Source organism: Canis aureus, chromosome 12 (assembly GCF_053574225.1).
Source record: "Canis aureus isolate CA01 chromosome 12, VMU_Caureus_v.1.0, whole genome shotgun sequence".
NCBI classification, from domain to species: Eukaryota; Metazoa; Chordata; class Mammalia; order Carnivora; family Canidae; genus Canis; species Canis aureus.
Window position 1 is genome coordinate 26,300,602 of NC_135622.1, and position 23,007 is coordinate 26,323,608.

At 38.2% G+C, this 23,007-nt stretch overlaps 1 protein-coding gene across 4 annotated transcripts in view; it reads left to right on the forward strand.

Moving 5' to 3' along the window:
* RMND5A (required for meiotic nuclear division 5 homolog A) overlaps positions 1-22,847 on the forward strand; it is a 63,451-nt gene extending 40,604 nt beyond the window's left edge. The window contains exons 5-10 of one of the 4 annotated variants that reach the window (XM_077843188.1): positions 11,427-11,593; positions 12,464-12,629; positions 15,085-15,187; positions 17,102-17,256; positions 18,401-18,488; positions 18,966-22,847. In XM_077843188.1, the coding sequence (XP_077699314.1) occupies positions 11,427-11,593; positions 12,464-12,629; positions 15,085-15,187; positions 17,102-17,256; positions 18,401-18,464 (655 nt within the window). In that variant the 3' untranslated portion in view covers positions 18,465-18,488; positions 18,966-22,847. Of the gene's footprint in view, positions 1-11,426; positions 11,594-12,463; positions 12,630-15,084; positions 15,188-17,101; positions 17,257-18,400 lie in introns of all 4 variants that reach the window. The other 3 variants (XM_077843189.1, XM_077843190.1, XM_077843187.1) reach the window with 3 other exon arrangements.
* The last annotated feature ends 160 nt before the right edge of the window (positions 22,848-23,007 follow it).

Here is a 23,007-nt window from a genome sequence, read left to right on the forward strand (position 1 = left end):
ATTTTTATGAAATGCACATTTTTTTTCTTCCATTAACACACTTAATTCTTCATAGCTTAGTTTTCTATTTCTGATCATTTATCAGTTCTTTTAAAATTTGCATAGTTCTAAGACCAGCTCAGATGATCATGTAGAGATAGATTTCTGTGTAAGTTTGTAAATGACAAATTCCACTATAAATTATAAATATGAGGCAGGTAGGTACTGTATCTTTAAAAATAAACGTCAGAGGTGCCTGGGTGGCTTAGTCAGTTATGTGTCTGCTTTTGGTTAAGTACCTGCCTTCACCTCCGGTCATGATCCCAGGGTCCTGGGATCTAGCCCCATGTAGGGCTCCCTGCTCTGAGGGGAGCCTGCTTCTCCCTCTCCGTCTGCTACTCCCCCTGCTCATTTGCATGCACATTCTCTCTCTCTGTCAAATAAGAAATTAAAAAAAAAATAGACATATACCATCGTGTATGGTGCACATTACTTTTACAGTTTTTTTATTTTTATTTTTCAGCAGAGGTTAGATTTTGACACACCTGGGAGATTAAATTCTGCCAAGTACCACTAATAACTCTTAAACAGAATATGGCAACAACTCTTCTACCTACTTTCATATTTCACCTATATGATTAAACATCTATGGAGAAGAGTAAAGGAGCCTAAATAGAAAAATGTATGGGTTTTCCAGTTGTTTTATAGTGATTTAGAAATAATATTTGAGCTGTTCAAGGTAATAGTCATTTATCCATTAATTTCTCAGGCTTCTCATCAAACTTTTACCAAGTCCTTACTATGTGCCAGAGACCATACTGAGTGCATTTAGACCACCTCAGCTCTCAAAGTATTCAAGCCTTCTTCCTTTTGGAATGAAGAAAATTTATAACACCTTTTTCACGTTGTGCTTTTTCTGTAAGAACTATTTCCATTTTTTAAAAGATTTTATTTATTTATTCATGAGAGACAAGAGCGAGATGCAGAGACACAGACAGAGGGAGAATCAGGCTCCTCTCAGAAAGCCTGATGTAGGACTCCATTCCGGGACCGGGATCATGCCCTGAGCCAAAGGCAGATGCTCAACCACTGAGTCACCCAGGTTTCCCAAGAACTGTTTCTTACTGATAACTATATCATATATATCAATTATTTCTATAAATGTTTTCTGTTATGTGGCACCTCAAGCAGTGCCTCTCAGGCAAACAGAGGGTTCATTCTGTCCACTTGGTAGTAATAGTGGAAATCACTACACAGAAAAAAAATTTCACTTCATTTTTCTGGGAATATTGCCATATTGAATAGTATCAGCATAGGGGAATGTCATGGCAATTATAGTTAACTCTTTTTGAGTGCTTACTATATATCTAGCATTGTTCTCAGCATTTTACATGTATTAACTTATTTAATCCTCATATTAACCCTATGAAATAAGTACTTGTTTTACAGAGGAGAAATTGGGGTCTGGAAGTGCTTTGTGGAAACAGACGATATGGAGTCAAAAGGTCACATGGGAAATGCCTCACATCATGTCCCCTGAATACTCTTCTCTAAGAGACTCACTTTAGCACATTCCAGGGGCCATCAGCAGTCCTAAAGAAACTCATCTAACTTCGCCAAACTCCTCGTTTGCCATGCATATTTGACCAGAGAACCCTTGTTCTTGTCTTCCTACTCCCAAAACACTTAAAACCCACAAAATTGGAGTTCTACAGAACGAAAGTTTTTAAATGATAGCTTAATGGAAATGTCTGATACACTCAGACTTTCCAGTTCTTGCCTATTACCAGTAGGTACAATGCGGTTATTTCCTCAGCATCTTTAACATGCAGGGTACAGAGAATTTACATTTAGCTTGTAGCAAAAGTTGAAAAATGTGGGACTTCAGTTTGGAGAATTCTGGTTCAGATACAAGGTGGAGAATAGCTTTCAGTTGTGCAGCACCTTCTGTTTGTACATGCTGGGAGACTTGTGTCCTGGAACCCTCCCTGAGGAGCCGCAGCAATTCTTCCAGGCAGGCTGGCAGTTGAAGAGGCAGAGGCCAACCACAAAAATTAGTATGGATAGAAGCCGTGGAAGGAACTTCGGAGAGCATTAGCTGTCTCCTGCAAGTAATACACGATGGAAAGGAGGCAGAAGAGAATGATGATATGGCAGAGAGAAGTGTCAGAACAGCTAATTATATACAGAGATCTAGTTAGGACACAGCCTACTCTTTTGTTCCTGCCCCTTATATTTCTGAGTTTGTGTACAGATTTTTCTTCTCATCCAGATTGCTTTATCTATTTTTTAAGTTCTTCTTGGCACCTAGCATAGTACTTTCTTCATAGCTTATTGCATACTTCAATAAATGTTGGAATAGTTCAAAGAACTTTGAATAGATGTGACCCTCTCCTTCACGTGGTAGATAGAGGTTAAGCCAAAAGTAACCAGTGCCAATGAGAGAATAATAGTAACTTAATACAAAGAGGTGGAGAAATATTAGAAGAATAGAAACTGTCCTTGTAGGTATGTGCCAGTTATTGACACTTTGGAAGTGCTGTCTTCAGGTAAAACGAGCTGGTTGCCTTCCTAAAGGTGTTTCAAAGAGTGGTATTACCTTGGTGGATTTGCCACAGCCTAGGATCTGACTTAAAACCTTGCAGACTTGGAAACCTGGATTTTCAACAATGAGAAGCAGGCCTCCTAGCACACATTTAGAAGAATTTGCAGTTCTGTTTCGAAAGCCTCAGTAGAAGGCTATGAGGGAACAGAAAATAACTGAAAGGTTATGAGACAGAGTGAATTAAAAGATTTTTTCAGAGAAGAGAGGAAAGTACTTTGTTAGTTTAGACCACACAAGATTTTAGATTGGACAGGCCATGAACAGTATCAGGCAGGCTGTCGAAAAATGAGAGGACTCCCATCTCCAAGCCTAGTGATTAGGTGGGGCTAGAAATAAAAACCACAGAGGGATGTGGGATGAGCTTGCCATTGTGGTCTCTTTGTGTATGAATGGTGGATCTAAGAAGAAGATGCTTGCCAGACTTAGAGAAATTATAATACCAGTGAAGAAAACATAGTTTATACATGGAGAAAGATTTTAGAAAATGAAACTGAAGGGAGCAAACTGGAATACCTGATCAGAGAGCCTTGACTACCGCTGGAGATGAGGGTGACAATGATTAAGCAGTTTCTGTATCTGTTTTCTTGTTTTTAGTTTTGGCTTCCTATAGGTGAGCAGTCTTGCTCACTCAGGCATTTTTTTAAATAACCACATATGACCACAGAAGAAAGAAGGCTCTGATAGATATACCATTGGAGGAGAGAAATCAAAGTTTGAACAAGTTGGATTTTTTTTTTTCCAGAGCTTGAGTCTTTTTTTTCATTTTTGTTCATTTTGTTTTATTTTGTTTTGTTCAGGATGGTTCTTAATCCTGAAAAGGCAGAGAGGTAAGTTAAGGGATACATTTTTTAAAAAATATTATTTATTCATTTGAGAGAGAGAGAGTGCATGCACAAAGGGAGAATGAGAAGTAGGCTCTCAGCAGAGCAGAGAGCCCATGACAGGCTCTACCCCAGGACCCAGGATTATGACCTGAGCTGAAGGCATGCACTTAACTGACTGAGCCACCCAGGTGCCCTAGGGAATACATTTTTAACTCACTGTGCCCATGCATTAAGTCTGGTGAAGAAGGAGCTACTCTATTAAAAAGAAGCTAATTAAAAATGGAAAGAGGTACCCAGTGGAAAAAATATAGAAGATAGCTCAGGAGACTGTAAAGGCCCAAAGGGAAGAAATACCTAGTGTGGTAACATCATTTTCTGTTGTCTGTTTTATGTTTGTTGCTAGCAAAAGTTTATATGCAGTTCTAACATAATAGGTATTCTTCAGGAAGAAGAGTAGACATGACTATCTCTTACTGGGATATATCCTCACCAAGGACTTGAACATTATTGGAAATTAAGTGGGCAAACCATGGCTATAGAGGAATTGAGAATCTCTTAGAATGAAGGGCAGAATTGAAATAAACTGTCCCTGAGATTAAGTGTTTAAAAGAACAAGATGCTGAACTAGGCCAGGAAGGGGAGCCAAGAGGGAAATCCCTGGAGTTTATGTTTATAAAATACTGATCTCTATTTATTTAGGTTGTAAAATCTTTTGGGATTGTGGTAGGAAATTAGCAGTAAATAAAGCATGTTGTATTTAAGTCCCCCCCCTTTTTTTAAGATTTATTTTATTTTAGTGGGGGGAGAGGGAGCCTGCTCCCTCTGTGGAGCCTGACATGGGGTTCGATCCCACAACCATGAGATCATGACCTGAGCTGATACCAAGAGTTGAATGCTTAACTGACTGAGCCACCCAGGCACCCCATATTTAAGTACTTTAAAAAATATATCACTAATCTGTAGAACTGTGCTGTCCAGTATGGTAGCCACCTGCCACATATAGCTGTTGGGCACTCTTAACCAGACACTGCATTACAAGAGGCTCAAGTTAGAAATGTGTATGTTGTTTTTTAAAGTATATCCAAATGTGTAATACTGTAGTTTGTGTTGTTTTTAAAATAGCATGTAAGAAGGACCAAGATTCACACTAGTTCCCAGGTGAGTAAAATGTTAGTAGTTCCAGTGATGGATTCAGTCTATATCTGAGAAACTGCCATTTGAAAATATCTTAGAATTGAGAGGTTAGCCATTCTTTTTGGTCTCTAAAGCAGAGTTATAGAATTCTTAACTCTTTTGGCTGAACTTTGATTTTTGTCATTTTTGCCGTTCTCTGAATTTTTTAAGCACTTGGTCACCAGTAACATTCAGCCAAGTCCACACCTGTGTAGTAAACACATGTGTCATTAATTTCCTAGAATTTCAGCTTTTACCCCCCAAGAATATAGCCCTAAAGGAGACCATGAAAAGAAATATTTTTGTAAGCCTTTAAAAATGCTGTGAAAGGTTATAGTGGAGTGTCTCTGGGAATTGGCAAGAATTATTCTTATTTCATTATTACCAGAAAAAGACACCGATCCAGATTGGCAAAATTATGAGAGGAGAGGGGTAAATAGATGAAGCTGTCAGCTAGGTTCCTGTGGGACAGGAGCTAACTGTGGAGGTGGAATCTTGTTTTAATTATTTTTGGAATAACATGGAAATTTTAAATATGGAACTAACAATGTGCCAAGTCTTCTCAGAGGCCTGGCAGTTAGGATAATTAGCGCTTAATGCTTTGTGGGATAATTGTGTGGATGTGGGTTGCTTCTGACTTAGTCACCTAAGTCAGTAGTATTGTACAAGGTCTTTTTATGGGAGAGGCACAAAAGATCTCTTTATTAGAGAATGCATTGATAGTGAATAGAGGTAATTGTGACATCAGTGACGTTACTGGTGCCTTTTGTGAGGGGGTGGTCTAACTGTTTTTTTAAACAAGGAATTGGTTCTAAAACTGATGGTGTTTTCATGGTCCACATTGGACATATTGGAGATTTGGGAGCAGAATTAAAAAAAAAATCACAGTGGAGTTATAATTTAATTAAATGTCTACTTAGCTTGATTGTGATATCACACAAGTTGTTTTCTTTTAAAAATTAAAAATCGAAAGCTTTCTGCTGGAAATGCCATTATCTAGAATATAGCATTCTATTCCTTAACATTTCCAGTAGTTTTTTGTGTGTCTTAGTCATGTGTCTTCTGTTGACTTTATAGATGGTGGGTTAAGTTTTGGGGGTCAGTTATATTTTGTGCTTTTGTGGTTTCCTATGCTTTGTAGTATTTAGATTTGGTTATTACCAGGTTAATTAAGGCTGTGACTGTCTTCTATGCTGAGAGAATCGAATACCCAAATATTCAGTGTGAACTTCGAGCTGAAAAAACTGATTATTTTTTTTGAAGAGGATTAAATGATACATGCATATCATCATATTCCCACACAGTTGGTGCTATAAAAAGCAAAATAACAGTGAGTGTTACATGGAAGCCCAAATAGCTCTTGTCTTTTAAGTATAATTTTCGTATTAAAAATAATTACTTGAATGGGACGTCTGGGTGGCTCGGCGGTTGAGCATCTGCCTTTGGCTCAGGGCCTGATCCTGGGATCCCTCACCAGGCTCCCTGTGGGAAGCCTGCTTCTCCCTCTGTCTGTGTCTCTGCCTCTCTCTGTGTGTCTCTCATGAATAAATAAATAAATCTTTAAAAAAATAAAAAGAATGACTTGGAAGAACCACAATAGAGTTTAGAGTTTATCCATTCAGTGAATACAAATTAAGTAGCTTATTATTGAGTGTTTGTGCCTGTCTCTGTGCTCAGTGCTTTAACTAGCCCCTTCATTTGATACTCACAACCCTTTGAGGGGTTATTTTACAGTAAGGAAACAGATATTAGATAACTGAGTAACAGATTGTCCAAATTCACACTGCAGAGCTAAGATTGAAGTTCATGCATAGCTAACTCTGTTAACCTGTACTCTTTATCTGTATACCCTTTCAAAGTAAGAGGGTGTGCCAAGATGAACAAGACAGAATTCTTGCCTTATAAAAGATCAGAAACTGTCCTACCAAATAGACTGTGAGATGAGCCATGTGAGAGGTTCAGATCAAGACATTTAGAGTTCTGTGGATAGATTATTTAGGAAAGTTGTAGAAAATTTGGTAATTGAGCTTGGGCCTTGAGTTTTTCAACTCTATTCTCAGCTGCTTACTTTGTTTGATTGTACTTTTGCAAAAGTTAACCAAGCACCTGCATTGGGAGGTAGGATCATGGCTTCTAATTTCATAAAACAAACAGATCTTCTATCTAGACCAGCTTTAATTCACCTGGACACATCACTTGATGGTAAAGAAGGTTGCTAGATTAGGTTATCTGAATATATTTGTGTTTTTCTTGGCATGCACCTCTATCTCCATTCTATTCTCAGCATGGCTATTTTCCTCCTTTAAATCTTCACACCACATGACAAACGCCTCTAGTTCATCCTGTTGGCCAACCATTGCTTTCTCCCTTGACACCCACCCCTATGTTGCATAACTTCCCTCCTGGCACAAACCTCTTGGTTTTCCCGCAGAACTCCCTTCCTCTCAGGAAAAAAAAAAAAAAGGTGGAGAGACAGGGATCTCGGTGAGATAAAGAAAACTAATTTTATTTCTGAATCTTTAAGAGTTGTGCCACATGGACTTGCTCAGTTCCTCAAACATTGCAACTTCCTCCATTGTGCTGCTCTGGGCCTTCCTGGTGTCTGTAGAGTAACCTTCTCCCTGTGAGATGTTCTTTCTCTCCTGTCTGTCCTCTCTACTAAGCCTAAGGACTGTCCTCTGCATAATTTCCGTATGCCTGCATTTCATTTACCACAGTTGAGGTAATTATTCCAGTCCACCCCTGCCACAACAGCAAGGTTCAGATTTCAATTACAACTGTATTAACTATAAGTAATTGCATAAACTACAAACTATCCTCCCAACTCTTAGAGTCCACAAATCACTACATAATAACAGATGTGCATCATGATCACAGCCAACCACAACCCTTCTTTTCAGGTCCATCAGTGATTGGTCACTGCACACCTGTTACCTTCAGACAACAAGTGTGTAGTTGTCTTGCCTCCTCATCTCCCAGAGGTGAACCCACAATATATGACAGAAATGGAGAGTTAAAAGAGGAGCTTGGTCAGCAAAGGTGAATTGCTAGAAGTGAAATTGAATGTAATTAGATGTGAAAAATAACAGCGGCAAGGTGAAGCTAGGATGAGATGTGGGCCTACATGAAGTTATGATAGAAGCCATCGTGAAAAAGCCCTGTGATTATAAAAACCAAGGTAGAGGCACTTTCTTTGACAGCTTTTAATTTAAATTGCACTAGGCAGGTTTCTTTTCCTAGAAAAGAAAAGTAAATGGAACATTTACTTCTAGTTTGGATTGAAGAGTGTTTAAAAAAAAAGTCTCCCCCCAAAAAAACAAGTCTCCATCAGTTTGGCTAACATTCAGGATGCGTTGAAGTCAGTTGGCTCTTTGAAAAAAAAAACAGTGAATATGAGGAGGTTGAAGAACTTTACTGCCAGTCTAAGATGGTTTCATCAATTCAGAAGTCATCATGAATTGACTAATGTGCTCTCTGGGAAGGCTGCTCATGTGGATAAAAATGCTGCTGTGAAATGTGTACCCAGATTCCAAAGATTAGTTAAGGCAGGTGTTATCATGATTGTCAAGTTAAGGCAACCATCAAGAATTTAAAGAACAAAAGATACAGGTTCATGAAGTGATTGTGAAGGATGTGAGGGATGGATGAACTCGTTTATAGGAGACAACACAAGAGCATAACTTTAAAACCGATGTTTACCTGGCCAGTTAACTGTGGCCAAGGACTTGGGGTCAGAAAATACAAAGGTGGGTGCTGGGGGTACAATCCTGGGGTATAAGGGAGAGGTGCTATAAGGCAAGGGTTTTACCTTAATACTTAGATGTGCTTACATGTTTGGGGGGCAGAGATCCTTAGTTTAGAAAAGGACATTTTGCCAGAAAGGGAGAGCTTAGAAATGTTTAATCCCTTGCTTTGTAAGATACAGGCTTAATATAATATTCAGAAGTAGAATGAAGATAATACATTAAGAATAAAAAGTTAAGAAATATGATTTAAGAAACATGTGGCAACCTCTATTCTGTGAATTTGAGTTTTGCATTCTCCCCATACTCCTCCAACCCCTTTTTGTAATGGAACATCTATTTACTTCCCTAAAAATCTCTTGGTGGGGGTGGAGGTCAGGAACTAGCAATGTTAGTATTTTTCTGATTATTTTGTAGCCTTGTTTATAGCTAAATTGAAAGTGGATAAAAAATGGTAAATTGGGAATGACATTGTCTAAGTAAATACCTCTCTCCAGCTAAGTGGGTTGCATATAGAGTTTGCGGAGCTTAAATTCATAATGCATGGCTTGAATTACCTTTAGGAAATGTAATTTGCAATACTCTGTTAGCTCTTTGATGAAAAAGGAAGTTAAATATTACTTTACTTTCTTAACTATAAAAGTAGTATATGTTCATTATAGAAAATTGAGAAAACAAGGACAGCAGAGAGTGTGTGTTAAGTAACTGTCCTTGGACTGCCATTAGCTACTACTCAATGGTGTGTCCTGTTGTTTCTAGACTCCTGGTTCTGCTCTGGTAGTTGGTGCACTGTTCTGGGTTGTCATAACCCATGCCATAGCAGTTGGTAAATAACGTGTGCAATCCAACTTCTCTGGAGTCATTACTGTTAAAAATTCTGATAACTGGAAGTTAATTTTTCCTACATATCCCAACTTTTCCCCCCTATAATATTCTATCCTGAACATTTGCCTGTGAAGATGAAATAGATTTTCTTCCTTTGTAAATTGCCTACTTAAGGACTTTGCCCTTTCTCTGCTGCCTTTCATTGTTTATAAAAATTTGTAGGTACTCTGTTAACTCTCTTTTTGACTCTACAAACTCTTATATACCTCATATCAGAAACAAAAAAGAAAAAACTTGCTGCCTCTCCTTACTTGTTAGTAGGAAAACATACGCATTTATGAGTGAGAGGGGGGCAGGGTAAAATTTGATAATAAGTAACCTGGTTAAATGTATTCCTTGGCCCAAGTGTTGTCAATAGATGAATGGATAAAGAAGATGTGGTATATATTCATAATGGAATATTATTCAGCCATAGAAAAGAATGAAGCCTTGCCATTTGCAATGACATGGATGGAGTTAGAGAGTCTTATGCTAAGCGAAGTAAGTCAGAGAAAGACCAATACCATGTGATTTCACTCATGGAATTTAAGAAAACATGAGCAAAGGAAAAAAACAAACCAAGAAATAGACTCTTGACTGTAGAGAAAAATTCATGATGACCTGAGGGGAGATGGGTGGGAGGGTTGGGTGAAATAGGTAATGGGCATTAATGAGTGCATTTGTGATGAGCAGCAGGTGATGTATGGGATTGTTGAATCACTATGTTATATACATGATACTAATATAGCACTATGTTAACTATTCTGGAATTAAATTAAAAAAAATTAATGTACTCCTTGGAACTCAAAATCAAGAAAGGTGCCTGACAAACTAGAGATTGGCGAAAACACAGTACTTTTAGTACCGTTGGTTGGTGTTGGGCATTCATGAAAGATGAATGCTGCCAAAAGTACCTTGTTGGGGTCAGTGGGATTTATCCCTGACTTGTTGTTGCAACTTGATTGCATGTGTGTTAGTGCCAGGCAAGGAGTCAAGCCTTATTTAAATTTAAGTAAATACTAACCAAAGTCCAGGTGGTTAATATTTTTAATAATAACTGATTTTTTGGTCAGAAAAGTTTCATGATTGGACTCTAAAATGTGGATCTATCAATGAGTTGATTAGGATATTCATTTGTGTACAACCCTTAGGATAGGATCCTGTAAAAGTACAGTTCTATGAAGTCTAATCCCAGTCAACTGATCCATTATGAATTAATTGAAACATTTTACTTTTGTTGTTTGTAGAGCTACTCCCTAGTTTATATCCTACCCAGTTAGGTACCGGTGGTCCTTCGTGAAATGGGTTAGGTGGGGACTATTTGTCCAACTAAAGATCAAATTAAAGAAGAATATGATACAGCTTCTACATCTTGATATGTTTACAGGAATAAAGTAATGCTTCCTTACCACTTGATTGCAAAGTTGATTTTAACAGCTGGCCTGGTGTACATTTTTATTCTAGTGCCCACCTAAAGTGGTGGTCCCAGCTCAGGATTGTTTGTGCTATACTGTTTGAATATATTCAAATATTCAATATTTGATATTGAATATTGATATTGAATATCAATTCAAATATTCAAATATTTGAATATATTGTTTGAATATATCATTCAAAATTGAATATTGTTCTTTTCCTCATTAGCACTGTTTATACAAATCATTTTGGCACATATATATGTAGTTCTGCCTGCTTAGAGTGAAAGCACCTTGAGGCAAACACAAGTGTTTGTTGTTTTTGTTGTTGTTGTTTTTAATCTCAAAGTGCATAGTACAAAATCTTGCACCCCCAAAAAGTCTAAAAATAGATGGTTCCCATTCAGAATCGTATGATTCACTTATAAATATGCCATGCCAGTTTAATAGGAAAGGGGTAATGGTTATGGGCAATTAGTGAGTGAATGTCATGGCCGACACCTGCTTTAAAGTGTGCCCTTGTATAGTTCCAGAAATACCATGTGACTCATCAGAGTCATTTTTGTCTTGGTTGGTAAAACCTTACTAAATGTATAACTGTCATCTGACTTAATATTTTTTTCTTACTTTCACTGGCTGAAGTGTCTCTTTGGGTGTAGTTATTTTCTTTACAAAGTCTCTGGGCCAAGGAATTGATGTTACCACTGATTTCCACAAGATGGCAGATCAAGCCCTTTTATTGTATTTGCTAGGTTTCAAAGAATTTTTGACACTCCTTGCCTATACTCTTAATTACATTAAATCTTTTCTGCTTTTTCTTTAGATGGGCAGTATCAAACCGAGAAATGCTCATAGCCCAAAACAGCTCCTTGGAATTTAAACTACACAGACTTTATTTTATTAGCTTATTAATGGGTGGAACTACAAATCAGCGAGAGGCATTACAATATGCTAAAAATTTTCAGCCATTTGCCCTAAATCATCAAAAAGGTGAGTCTGGAGTAAGACTGGTATTGGTATTTTTCTGTTTACTTGGGTGTGGAGCCCAACGTGGGGCTGGAACTCATGACCTGAGATTAAGACTTGAGCTGAAATCAAAAGTCTGACACTTAACCTAGTGAGCGACCTGGGCACCCTGAATGTTTTTGATATTTGGAACAGACCTATAGCCACCACTGGGATTTAAATTTAACTTAAGGAGATCTAATACATGTTTGCTAATGAACTGAAACAATTATATATGATAATCACGTAGGAAAAAGGTCTAACAGGATCTAGAACAAAAGTAAAACATTGAAGCCTCTTGGATGAAAAAGTCAGAGACATTGTATTTTTGGATTCCATATGTAAGAAATATGAGAAGGAGCAAGGCAGGCACTTGCTTTCCCACCCTCCCCTGCCCATGTTGCTAATACTGCCACTACAGAGTGTCTGAGGGTACTCCAGGATGGCAGCAGTGACACTGAGCTGAGCGTGGCAGTACTGGCATATCGGCCAGTTTTACAGTCAGAGATATGTGATGACCTCATTTATGACCTCATCTTTACTCCTCTAGACAATGGTAGATATTCTGTGCTGTGTATAAGAATAAAGTAACTTCTAGAAAAAAAAAAATAAAGTAACTTGAAGTTCATATTTAGTGTTTTCCTTTTCTTTCCCTTTCTCTCTATACCATTTCTCTAATTCAGTAGGTTGAAGGGAGAAACCAAGCTTAAGGACCAGAATTTTAAAAGACATTGTTAATAATTTAGCCTATATCAATTAAGGGAATTTTTGTCTTTCTCAGCCTCCTACCCACAAGTCAGCCTCTATTTCAGGTGTGATTATTCACAGTTTGAAACTGCTGCTGTTTTTGTTTAGACATTCAGGTTTTGATGGGAAGCCTTGTGTACCTGAGACAAGGGATTGAGAACTCACCATATGTTCACCTGCTTGATGCAAACCAGTGGGCTGACATCTGTGACATCTTTACACGGGATGCCTGTGCCCTCCTGGGGCTCTCGGTGGAGTCCCCTCTCAGCGTCAGGTATGGAGATTGGTTGTGCTATTGAAATATGAACTGCTCTGTTTCAGTTTTTCTTAATGTCTTGTCTAGTTCTTGATGTTCAACTTGAAGAGAACATTTGTCTTTCTGAGAAGAGTGCAGTTGCTATTGCAAGAGATCATCACAATTTGCAGTGAAACAATTTTAGAGCAGTATGATCAGTGAACCTCTGGGTGTCCCTGAGAGCCTTTTCCACTGTGTTGATATTTGCACAGATAGAGCAGGAATAGTAGTGGATTAAACTGCTTGAGCCCTAGCACAGGTCAGGGCAGGTCCCAGACTCCAGAGGACTCGCTGTATCCCTCACACACTGTACTCTGCCATACTCTTGGAGTTTAAGGCACACTAGCTTTACTCAAGGCTGTTCTTGAATACACAGTAAAAATTATTAGTTTTATTATATCCTGACCTTTTAGTACACATCTTTTTGATATTCTATGTGACAAAGTGGGACGTTCTCAAAAAGCACTTTAGTTTCAAGCTAAAAAATCACGCTTATCTCAAAAACTCTATGTTGTGTTCCATGAGCCAATAAACTAGTTTTTTTTTTTTCATGAAACAGTTATTACTTGAAAGAATGACTAAAAGATAAACTACAGTTAATTACACTTAGGCTTTTGGCAGATATTTTTTCACATGTATGAAGTGAGCCTGTCATGTCAAGGAAAGCAACTTTATCTTTTTGTATCTTTTAAGTTCATGAGTTTAAGCTGAGATAGAAATTTGAGGAAACTTATACCTGCCACTGTGGGCTGACAGCTTTCCAGTACTTTTCTGATAATATTGACAACATTAATGAATTTTGATTTTTTTTTTTAATTTTTATTTATTTATGATAGTCACAGAGAGAGAGAGAGAGAGAGAGGCAGAGACACAGGCAGAGGGAGAAGCAGGCTCCATGCACCGGGAGCCTGATGTGGGATTCGATCCTGGGTCTCCAGGATCGCGCCCTGGGCCAAAGGCAGGCGCCAAACCGCTGCGCCACCCAGGGATCCCTTTTGATTTTTTTTTTGATACTATATACTGAAATGTGTTAACACTTAGAAGATCTTAATTCGCTATGGTCTTACAAAATCATGCATGAGTTAAAGATTCATTCACAGTATGAGACAATTGGATTTAAATGTAGCAGGGTACAAAAAGATTCAATGATAAGGATTCAGATTCCACTTTGCAACTAACCTTTACACTATTCCTCATTGAATTTTGGTGTGGCATTAAAGACGAATATCACAATTATCTGAAAAGCCAATTAAATTACTATATATCTGTTTAAAGCTAGATTTTTTTTTCATTTACTTCAATCAAAAGAACACACTGCAACAGATTGAATGCAAAAGAAGATATAAGAATCCATCTGTCTTCTATCAAACGAGGCATTAAAGAGATTTGTTAAAAATGTAAAGCAGTGCCAGTCTTCTCACAAATTTATTTTTGGTTTGGAAAATATAGAGGTTTGTTTTTTTTTATGACATGTAATATATTTCTTTTTTTAAATGAATTGATGTTTTAAAAATTTCTCAGTTTTAATTTCTAGTATAATAGTGATAGATATAACCCACAAAAACAAATGCCTTTTGAGATTCTTAATATCTATGCATGTAATTGTGTCCTGAAACCAAGAAGTTTATAGACCTAAATTAAGAAAATAACTTCTTTAGCTCTCTCCTATTTATTTAATTCCTTCAAGTGTTTTTGAATCCCTGCTTTGTACCAGGCATTGTATGGGATACAAAGATGAATAAGGCACGGTCTGCATCAAATAAGGTGTTCCATCTGAGCATAGGAGACACTGATGCAGTTAATTATAATGCACGACTAGGCTGTAGGTCAGGTTTTCTGGGGGAACAGATTGTGAAGTGGTGGCGATTGACGTGCAAGAAGTTTGTTAGGATCAGCCCCTGTAGGGAAATGAAAGCCGCAGGATTAGGCAGAGGGTAAGTTGGACTGCAATGTTATCAAAGACCTCAGCCCCTCTCTAAGGAGCTCTGGAGCTATGATGGGCATGTGCCCCAAACTGGGGCAACAGAGCTGTGCTTCCGTGTCCTCACACAAAGCAGTCATCTATGACCCTGGTCAGGTCACATGCTTCAAGTGAGGATACTTGTGAAGAGGGACTCAGCTGAGAGTTGACTACCAGCACTTCCAGATCTAAGAAATGAGCACTTCTGCCCTGGACAGGGGCAGGGGTATCCTGGTCTACATGCAAGAAACTGTTTCAGAATGTCATTAATGACCAATAAGCAGAATCTGTTAATCTGGTGGTTTTGTAAAATTTAAAGCTTTTAAATTTTTGTAAAATTTAAAGCAGAGGGCCCTGTGTCCTGTCCAGTGACCTGGGCCCTCTGCACATGGGGACTGGAGGAGTTGACATTTCCTAGGACCAAGCTGTCTGACACATGGCCTGGCACTGACACTTCCTCTTCTGTTCTCCCAGTTTCTCAGCAGGTTGTGTGGCATTGCCAGCTTTAATTAATATCAAAGCTGTGATTGAACAGAGGCAGTGCACTGGAGTTTGGAATCAGAAAGATGAATTACCGGTGAGATCCACTTTCTGTTGGTTATTTTTTTCCTGCCATTAGAAGAACATGGATGTTAAGGGTTTGAAATGCCTATTTTGCCTTTTAACAAGAGAACATTATTGCAGCTGTTCAGCCAGAATTCTTTTATGTTATGTGTAGATGTGATTAAACAATAGAAATGGGAAGATATAGTACATTTTGGAGGCACTGGAGTATGTTTGGGGGGCTTTTTTTTTTGTTTTGGTTTTTAATTTTGACAGAGTAGCAGTGAAAGCTCATGAAGGAAGACGTTGCAGGTGTGTCTGTGGTATACGCTGTTGCACGCAGTATGTTCTGCCCTGTAGTTGATGAAACCACTCGCACTATGATTTTTTTTAATTCAAAAGTAGTGAGTCTGTTGGTTGAATTTAGTTTTGTCTTAAGCAATGATCTTTATGAGATTATGAATTTGTACTTACTAAAATAAGCATATAGTTGTTGACATAAAGGCTGTCCCTGGGACACCTGCAGACATCAGTGGCCCTCCAATGCTTGTGTGCCACTGCTCTCATGGAACAGACCATGACGAAGCAGCAGCTCCAGTCACTTGCCCACTCTGTTACTTCTCTAAGCAGCAGTTTGTCCATCTCTAAAATGGGAACCATCCTTCTCTTTATTGGACTCTTAAAGGCTACAGATAACATTGATGTGCTTAGAATAATATGGGATACATAGTAGGTACTCTCCAGTTTTGCTGCCATAGTAGTCATGACATGGAGTGACAAAGGTCATTATATGTGAGTTTCCACCAGACCTCTGACAGTAGGCACTAAACTTTGACTAGAATTATTATTCCTGTCAAGGTTGTGTCATAGATCCTAAAAGGCTAAGTATGCATTTGGTTTTGGCTGCTTTTCTGCCACACCTGGGCACAGGTTTATCTGCAGTTACCTTCCAGCTGGTTAACTCTGTCAGTTGGTTGCCTCAGCTACTCCTCAGAGATCTGTTTTGATTAAAGACACAGGTGCATTCCCAGTCCTGAGTGTGGTCAAGATACAGGCAGCACCCCTACTTGATTGCTGCTCATTTGAACAAGTGAAAAGGACTTGAGCCATCACTTGCTTTGCTGAGGCAGGTGCCTGTGAGAATCTGGCAGCTTCCCAGCTATGTTACGAACATCTCCTGACATTTGTGCACCAGCACAGAGCATTCTGAAATCAATTTACCCAGTGTGTCAGGGTAGTAAAGCAATGGGATGTGATCTGGCTTTTTTTCTCAGGATTATTCTGTTAACACAGAATAAGTTGTCAGCTTTCTTGAGTTTGGACAGTAGAATTTATATTGATAATGATTTTAGAAGGAAAGAAAACAAAGAACTGAGATTTGTGGAGCCACTGTCATTTGCCAGCCGCTGTGCTAGGTGATTTCATAGCTTTTGTTTTTTTGTTTGCTGTGAAGAGAAATAATCAGTACACCTGCCATGGGCTCTGATGTACAAATTGTGAAAGGTCTTGTTGAATTTGAGCTTCAGGTTCTTGATTCAGGTGGTTTCTCTGGACCATTACACACAGAACATGGGAAATGTAGATCTGAAGCTTGCACAAAATTTTATCACCTACCTAAATGTGCCACAAAACAGAGTTTCTGGTGGGTTTTGCTCTTAGGGTATATTCTGACAAATTTTCAAGAGCATTTGATTTCTAGAGCATTGCCTTCCCTTTGACTCCTCAGACATCAGATGTTGGTTTGAAAAGTAGTGTTATAAGTAATTTTGAAGGTTAATTAGAATTATAAAGTAACACTTGGATCCTTAAGACTACCCATCTTTGAGGTAAGAATGTTGTAAAAAGTCAAGTTCAGATGAGTACACTGGTGATGTTTTGGCTGCCTGATGTTTATTAATATGTAGATGGTTTTCTGAAATACAACTTGAGCCTTTTTACTCTTTTTAAGATTGAAGTGGACCTTGGTAAAAAGTGCTGGTATCACTCTATATTTGCCTGTCCCATTCTGCGTCAGCAAACAACAGATAACAATCCACCCATGAAATTGGTCTGTGGTCATATTATATCAAGAGATGCCCTGAATAAAATGTTTAATGGTAGCAAGTAAGTGTCTGACTTTTTAAATGTTGGCAAAGATATTTTCTTTTGGAACTTAGTGGGAGGGGTGATCTCTGAATTTTTGTTTGTTTTTTTGGTCAGTCTTTTTATTCATAAATTTAGTGATTAGATTTTAATCTTAACTTTTTGGGTAGGCAGTACATTGTTGTTGCTCCCCCCTGCCTTTACACGAGTCATAACATACTATATATGCTTCTAAACTTCGCTTATTTTACTTATTGATATATCTTGGAGGTCTTTTATATGCTAAAGAAAGAGCCCTCATTCTTTTTTAAACCTGCAGAGTGTCCTACCATCTGGAAATATGAGAATTTATTTAGCCAATTCCTTATCAATGAACATTTAAATTTTGTTGTTTTGTACAAGTGAATTATGTACATGTGATACATAAATTGTAAAATTGGAATCGCTAATTCAAAGAGTATATACATTTATAAGTTTTATACCCATAATGGACCCAACTTACTAAAAAAAGCAAAAAAGTCTAAAGCCTATTTCTAGCTTACGGAGTTAAATGCATCTTTCATTGGAGTTCATTTCACACCCATTATGGTAAAGTCTTTCTTTTAAAAGAAGGCCCTTGCATGTAATGAAGCTGTTGTGCTCTTCCCAGACCATTCAACAACCCTGGTGGTGCAGATCGATGGTGACTAGACCATACAAGTTCTGTGCGCCATTCTTGGTAGGCTCCATGCCTGGTAGGCTCAACAGTTGGTGTCACATTTGCTGCACTTGAATGGATTGTGTGACCAAACAGTTAAAACTTGTTTAAAGACAGGAAAAATCCAAACTTTGTAGAACTGGATTTACTTTTAAAACCACAAGAGTAGTTTTCAAAACCATTGTCTTTGTTTTGTTTACAAAAACAGTTTTCACTAATTTCCACTAAAGAAGAGCCTTCAGTTTTGTGTCTGGCTTGATTGGTATTTATTTGTGACCCTTTAGAGCTTGGCTGTTATATTAAGGGAAAACATAGTTAACGCTTAAAACAAAATACAGGTGTGTGTGTGTGTGTGTGTGTGTGTGTGTGTGTGTGTGTGTGTAACTGTTAAAGGCATTCTGTAGATGAAAATTGAATGCTCAGTACTGATCCTGTTCCTTGACTCAGTGTTTTCTTTCTTGTCTTCAGATTAAAATGTCCATATTGTCCAATGGAACAAAGTCCAGGAGATGCCAAACAGATATTTTTCTGAAGAAATAACTTTAATTTGGAATTTGTAAGTGAAACTGAATTGTGGCGCATTTCAGAAGAGAACGTTCCATTTAATGCAGCTAACTGAGGACTCCCGTGTTTATATAAGCTAATGCTCCAGAAACTTTGCCAACATTTTAGTGTATACACTGAGGGGAGTGCTCCAGATGAATATTATCATAGGGCTTTATTATATTCTTGGTCTTCATTTTTGATCAAGTAAATACACCAGCAGTTGTCATTCAATGCAGGTTTTTGTACTTAATTATATGGTGATTTTTTTACTTTTTAAGAGCAGAAACAGAAATCAACCTCCCTGCCATGTGTTTAATATTTCTCCTGCTTTTACTTTTGTCATTTCTTGATAATTGTAAGGTTTGAGAATGTTTGTGAAAAAGTTTTACTTCCTGTTATGTATACATAATTAAATGAAAATTCTTGAGAAAAAGTTTGAAAAACTGAATTGTGGTTATAAAACTAATTTGCATTTTTTTTGCTTAAGGAAGAAAGCTGTGATAGATTCCCAATTTGCTTTTTGATGTTTTCCTCTGCTCCAGCTCTCACCGAGAAGTCAGCAGACCTGCATTTGAGCTCTGCTTGTAGCCCCAGCGGGCTGCCTGTTTCAAATTCCATCATGAATTTAGCAGGTTGGTGTGAGAAGTCCTCCACTAGAACAGAGTGGAAGGAGTACTATTGTTCCTTTGCTTTTATTGCCAAGAGGTGCTTGTTTTAAAAGTGTGTTCAATAAAATGAAATTCTAAAGTTAGAGGTGTTCTTAAGTTAATATTGCTCTCTTGGTCTTGGTAGCCCTATTCTCTGAAATTTGCCTTCAGGACTTGGCTGTTTCATTTATATATCATCGCAGACACAGTGTTTTGTGTGTGTGTGTGTATATATGTGCACCAGCATCAAACATTGTGTATCTGGAAGGGAAGAAGCATGTTCCAGTCCTAAAATGCAGTTACCAGATTTGTTACTTTAAATCCTTCAAGTTAGAAGTTAGCATATTTTCTGTAGTGCAGAATATGTTTATTGCTGTTTTTGTATTTGAATAGTATACTGTTCAATGCCTCTCTTCTGCAAAGTATATCATCTCATTGACTGTGAATCTGTATATTACTCTAATGGATACAGATAATGATCTTTTCTCTTGTGAGGTATCTCCATTTAATGCACTGTCCAGAAATAGCCATGTGTAAGAGTCTTTCTCTGTATGATGAACGAACTACATGGAAAGGACTTCTGTGGACATACTTCTGACTTAAATCCATTAAGTCACTTCATTATGAGAAGAATGTTATATGGAAATCACCAAATATTTGCAACTTTATTTCATCTGACATGGAACTGAACATTACTATAGGAAAACTTTGATGAGAAAACAGAGAAAGAAGAAAATAACAGAAGGAAAGAGGACCGTGACACTTTGCATTTTAAGTCTCAGATTGGTTTCTTTTGTGGGGAGGGAGAAAATAGGTGTGGTGCTGAGTTCCCTGGAAAGTGTCAGCATGTGCAGTAGTATACCAGCCCAGATAGTTTGTCCTGAAATGTTTATCTGGGAGAGCTGGGATTTGTCTCCAGGAAAGCCCTGCTTGATTGCTGTGTGGTCGGGCTTTCTCTGAGTGCTATTGTGTGCTGCGTAGGTTAACCAGGAATGGCCATCAGCCTGCTCAGGATGCTGGCTTTGTCCGACCCATGTCTTGGCCTCACCGGGACATTAGTCCTGTGTTCTGCTTCCCTGGTGGAACCCTCCCTAAAGTTTCCTTCTCTCCACCAAGGCAGTGAAGGCAGAGAGCAGGGGGAAGCTCCTTGGACTCCGTAACAGAAGGTAGAGAATCCAGGCACCTTTGGCTGAGGATATAAACCTGGTTTATGACCTATATTTTTCTTTGAGTTCTAATCCAGAGTATTTTTTTCTTACTATTTTTTTTCTCACTAGGCCACATTTAGCTTTACTCACAACTTCTTCTCATATTTCCACTTAAAAAACATTGAGGTTTCACAAAGACTTCTGTAACATAGAGGCTGGCAGTAAATATTTGGGGGGCAAGATGCTTCACATAGCCAGCTCAGCCCATCTTTAAGGACAAGAGCCAGAGCTGCTCCGCCTTGCCCCTCTCCCGAGGTTGGGAATCCTGTTGACAGTTTTCTTTGCAGCTCATGAAACTTTTAAAAAAGCATGCATTTAACTGAAGCATTTTATTTTACAGTTTCCTATGTAGGGTCCTTATAGTCCTGCTGTGCACAGTAGGGCCAGAAATTTGAAACTCTAGATTTGACAATTTAACATGAAAATTATCTTGTGACCTTTAACTAAATGCATGGATTTAAAACATTGGTGACTAAATGTGAAGGAGAGGTGGATTTGAAAAGGCCAGACCTTAACCAAAGATGCTGAAGTACAGCATATTGTCCTTTTTACTCTAGAAATCCCTTAAGCGTGGTGTCAGGACCGTATCGCCGAGGCTGTGTATGTCAGCAGTGCAGGAAGATGCACTTTGTCACTCTCTGCCTCCATTTGCAAGAGGTCATGATAGAGCCAAGGGTTTTTTTTTTTTTTAATAGACTCAGTATAATAATATACATTGAAAACAGATTTGTAGAGTGGTTTCCTCAATTTCCATAGGAACCATTCCATTTATCAGTCATGGACAAAGGCCATGGGACTAAGCTAAACCAATTAAACCTTATTAGAACCTTAGATTCTGATCTAGCCAGAGCGCCTGTGCTTTCTGTGCTTTCAAGTACAATCTGAAGTACAGTGGCTAAGTTTGTCTTTCAATCTCTTTTCTCCTTCGTGTGATCATCACAAATACCATTTCTGTTGTTTTGGTGGTGATTATGTGAGACTTCTAATACATAAATGAACGGGTATTGGTGCCTCTTGCTTTTAAAAATGTTAAAGAGAAGAGCCACCTCATATTCATAGGGTGTGTGAGTATTTTGTGAGTGTATGAGCATTTAATTGAAAATAAGAAAGTTACGAAGTTAATCTTTTGATTTTTCTGTAGCAGCTGATGTATACAGAGACACTAAAACCCACACCAAATTATGTGGGGAATGAGGATCCTTTTTCTCTCCAGGTAGTCCCACAGGTATGTAGTCTGTTCAGTATTCTTTATGCTGTGAGTTATTTCCACCTCAGTGGTTCAGCCTTTGGGACAACAGATACTGCAGAAACCAAGAACTCTCTTGGTTATTCGCACAAGACAAGCTGCTGGTAGACATTAGCCCTCTGGTTTTCCAGCTCAACTTCTGATTAGTGGACTGACAGTCAAGCTGGTCAGTTTGCTTAGTCAGCAGACTCAGGTTATTTTCAGGGAAGGCATGGTTTGGTTAATTTCATCACTAGGATGTGTAAGGTGAAGACACAAACCAAATACCTTTCATTACTTAACTCTACGTACATTATCCTTGGTAACACTAGAATGCTGTGGTCTTGCAGGAATGTTAGCAAGGAACACATACATAGAAGGCTTCGTGCTCCATAAGCCTGTCCAGCTGTGGTGGGTTTTATGTGGTACAATAGTGTTTACCATAAGCAGGTACAAACTTCATGAACTGTTCTTATTGAACTATAATTGAATAGATACCAAAAATAGAATGACAAATGTATTTTAATAGCAGATGAGGCAATTAGTTTTAGAGTGAGTTTTCCACTGTTGATTTTACTTCAAGAGATGGGGAGAGAAAACAAAGACTTGTTTTCTAGACATTTCACTCTACAGTGCTAAACTGTAGTGAGCATATGCTTCATTTACTTCCAAAGAGGCAACAGCAGCTGGAATTGGCTTACAGCACATGCTTTGTTTCATGTTGTGGGTGAAGATTTACACTCTTATTTTAGCAGTCACTTAACATTCTCCAGCAAGGCAGATGTGGGGTTCACTAGGATTTAGTGCCTGATCTTTTCTTTTGGGGAGGGGTGGGAGTGAATGTATTGGGGATGGGAGGGAAGCAGGAGAAGAAAATGGGAGTGTGAGTGAGTGTGCATGTGTCTGAGACTCACCGTTCCCCCCACCTGTGTCTAACAAGGAACAGGCATTTAATGTATTTTGCTCACGACTGCAGCGTGCATGTATTTTTTTTTTAATCTCCTCCATGTTTTCTTAACTTACACTAAAAGGATTCATCAAATCATCTGTTCAGATGGCTCAGGATTGTATTTCTTTTGCTTACGCTGTGCTCTTGGGTTCTATAGTATTTCTATAATTATGTAACAAGAATAGTGTTGCACTGTAATCTATCATATAGAGCTATATGTATGGAAAATTTTGATCAGTTTTTTAAGAAATGTATCCTGTTTGCAAAGGCACAATAAAGTTGCATCTTATAGACTATAGGCAATAAAGCTAACAATAAACCTTATTTAACACAAACCATATTCATACTCTCTGTTCATTTGATTTTGGAAAAAGTCCACCATATCCAGTAGTTTCAGGGATTTCATTTTGACTTAAAAAGTTCTGATATACTTAATTTATAAATTTCAGACTGATATAAGAGTTTTGGAAAACTATAACAAATGCTTTGTTAATGTGTGT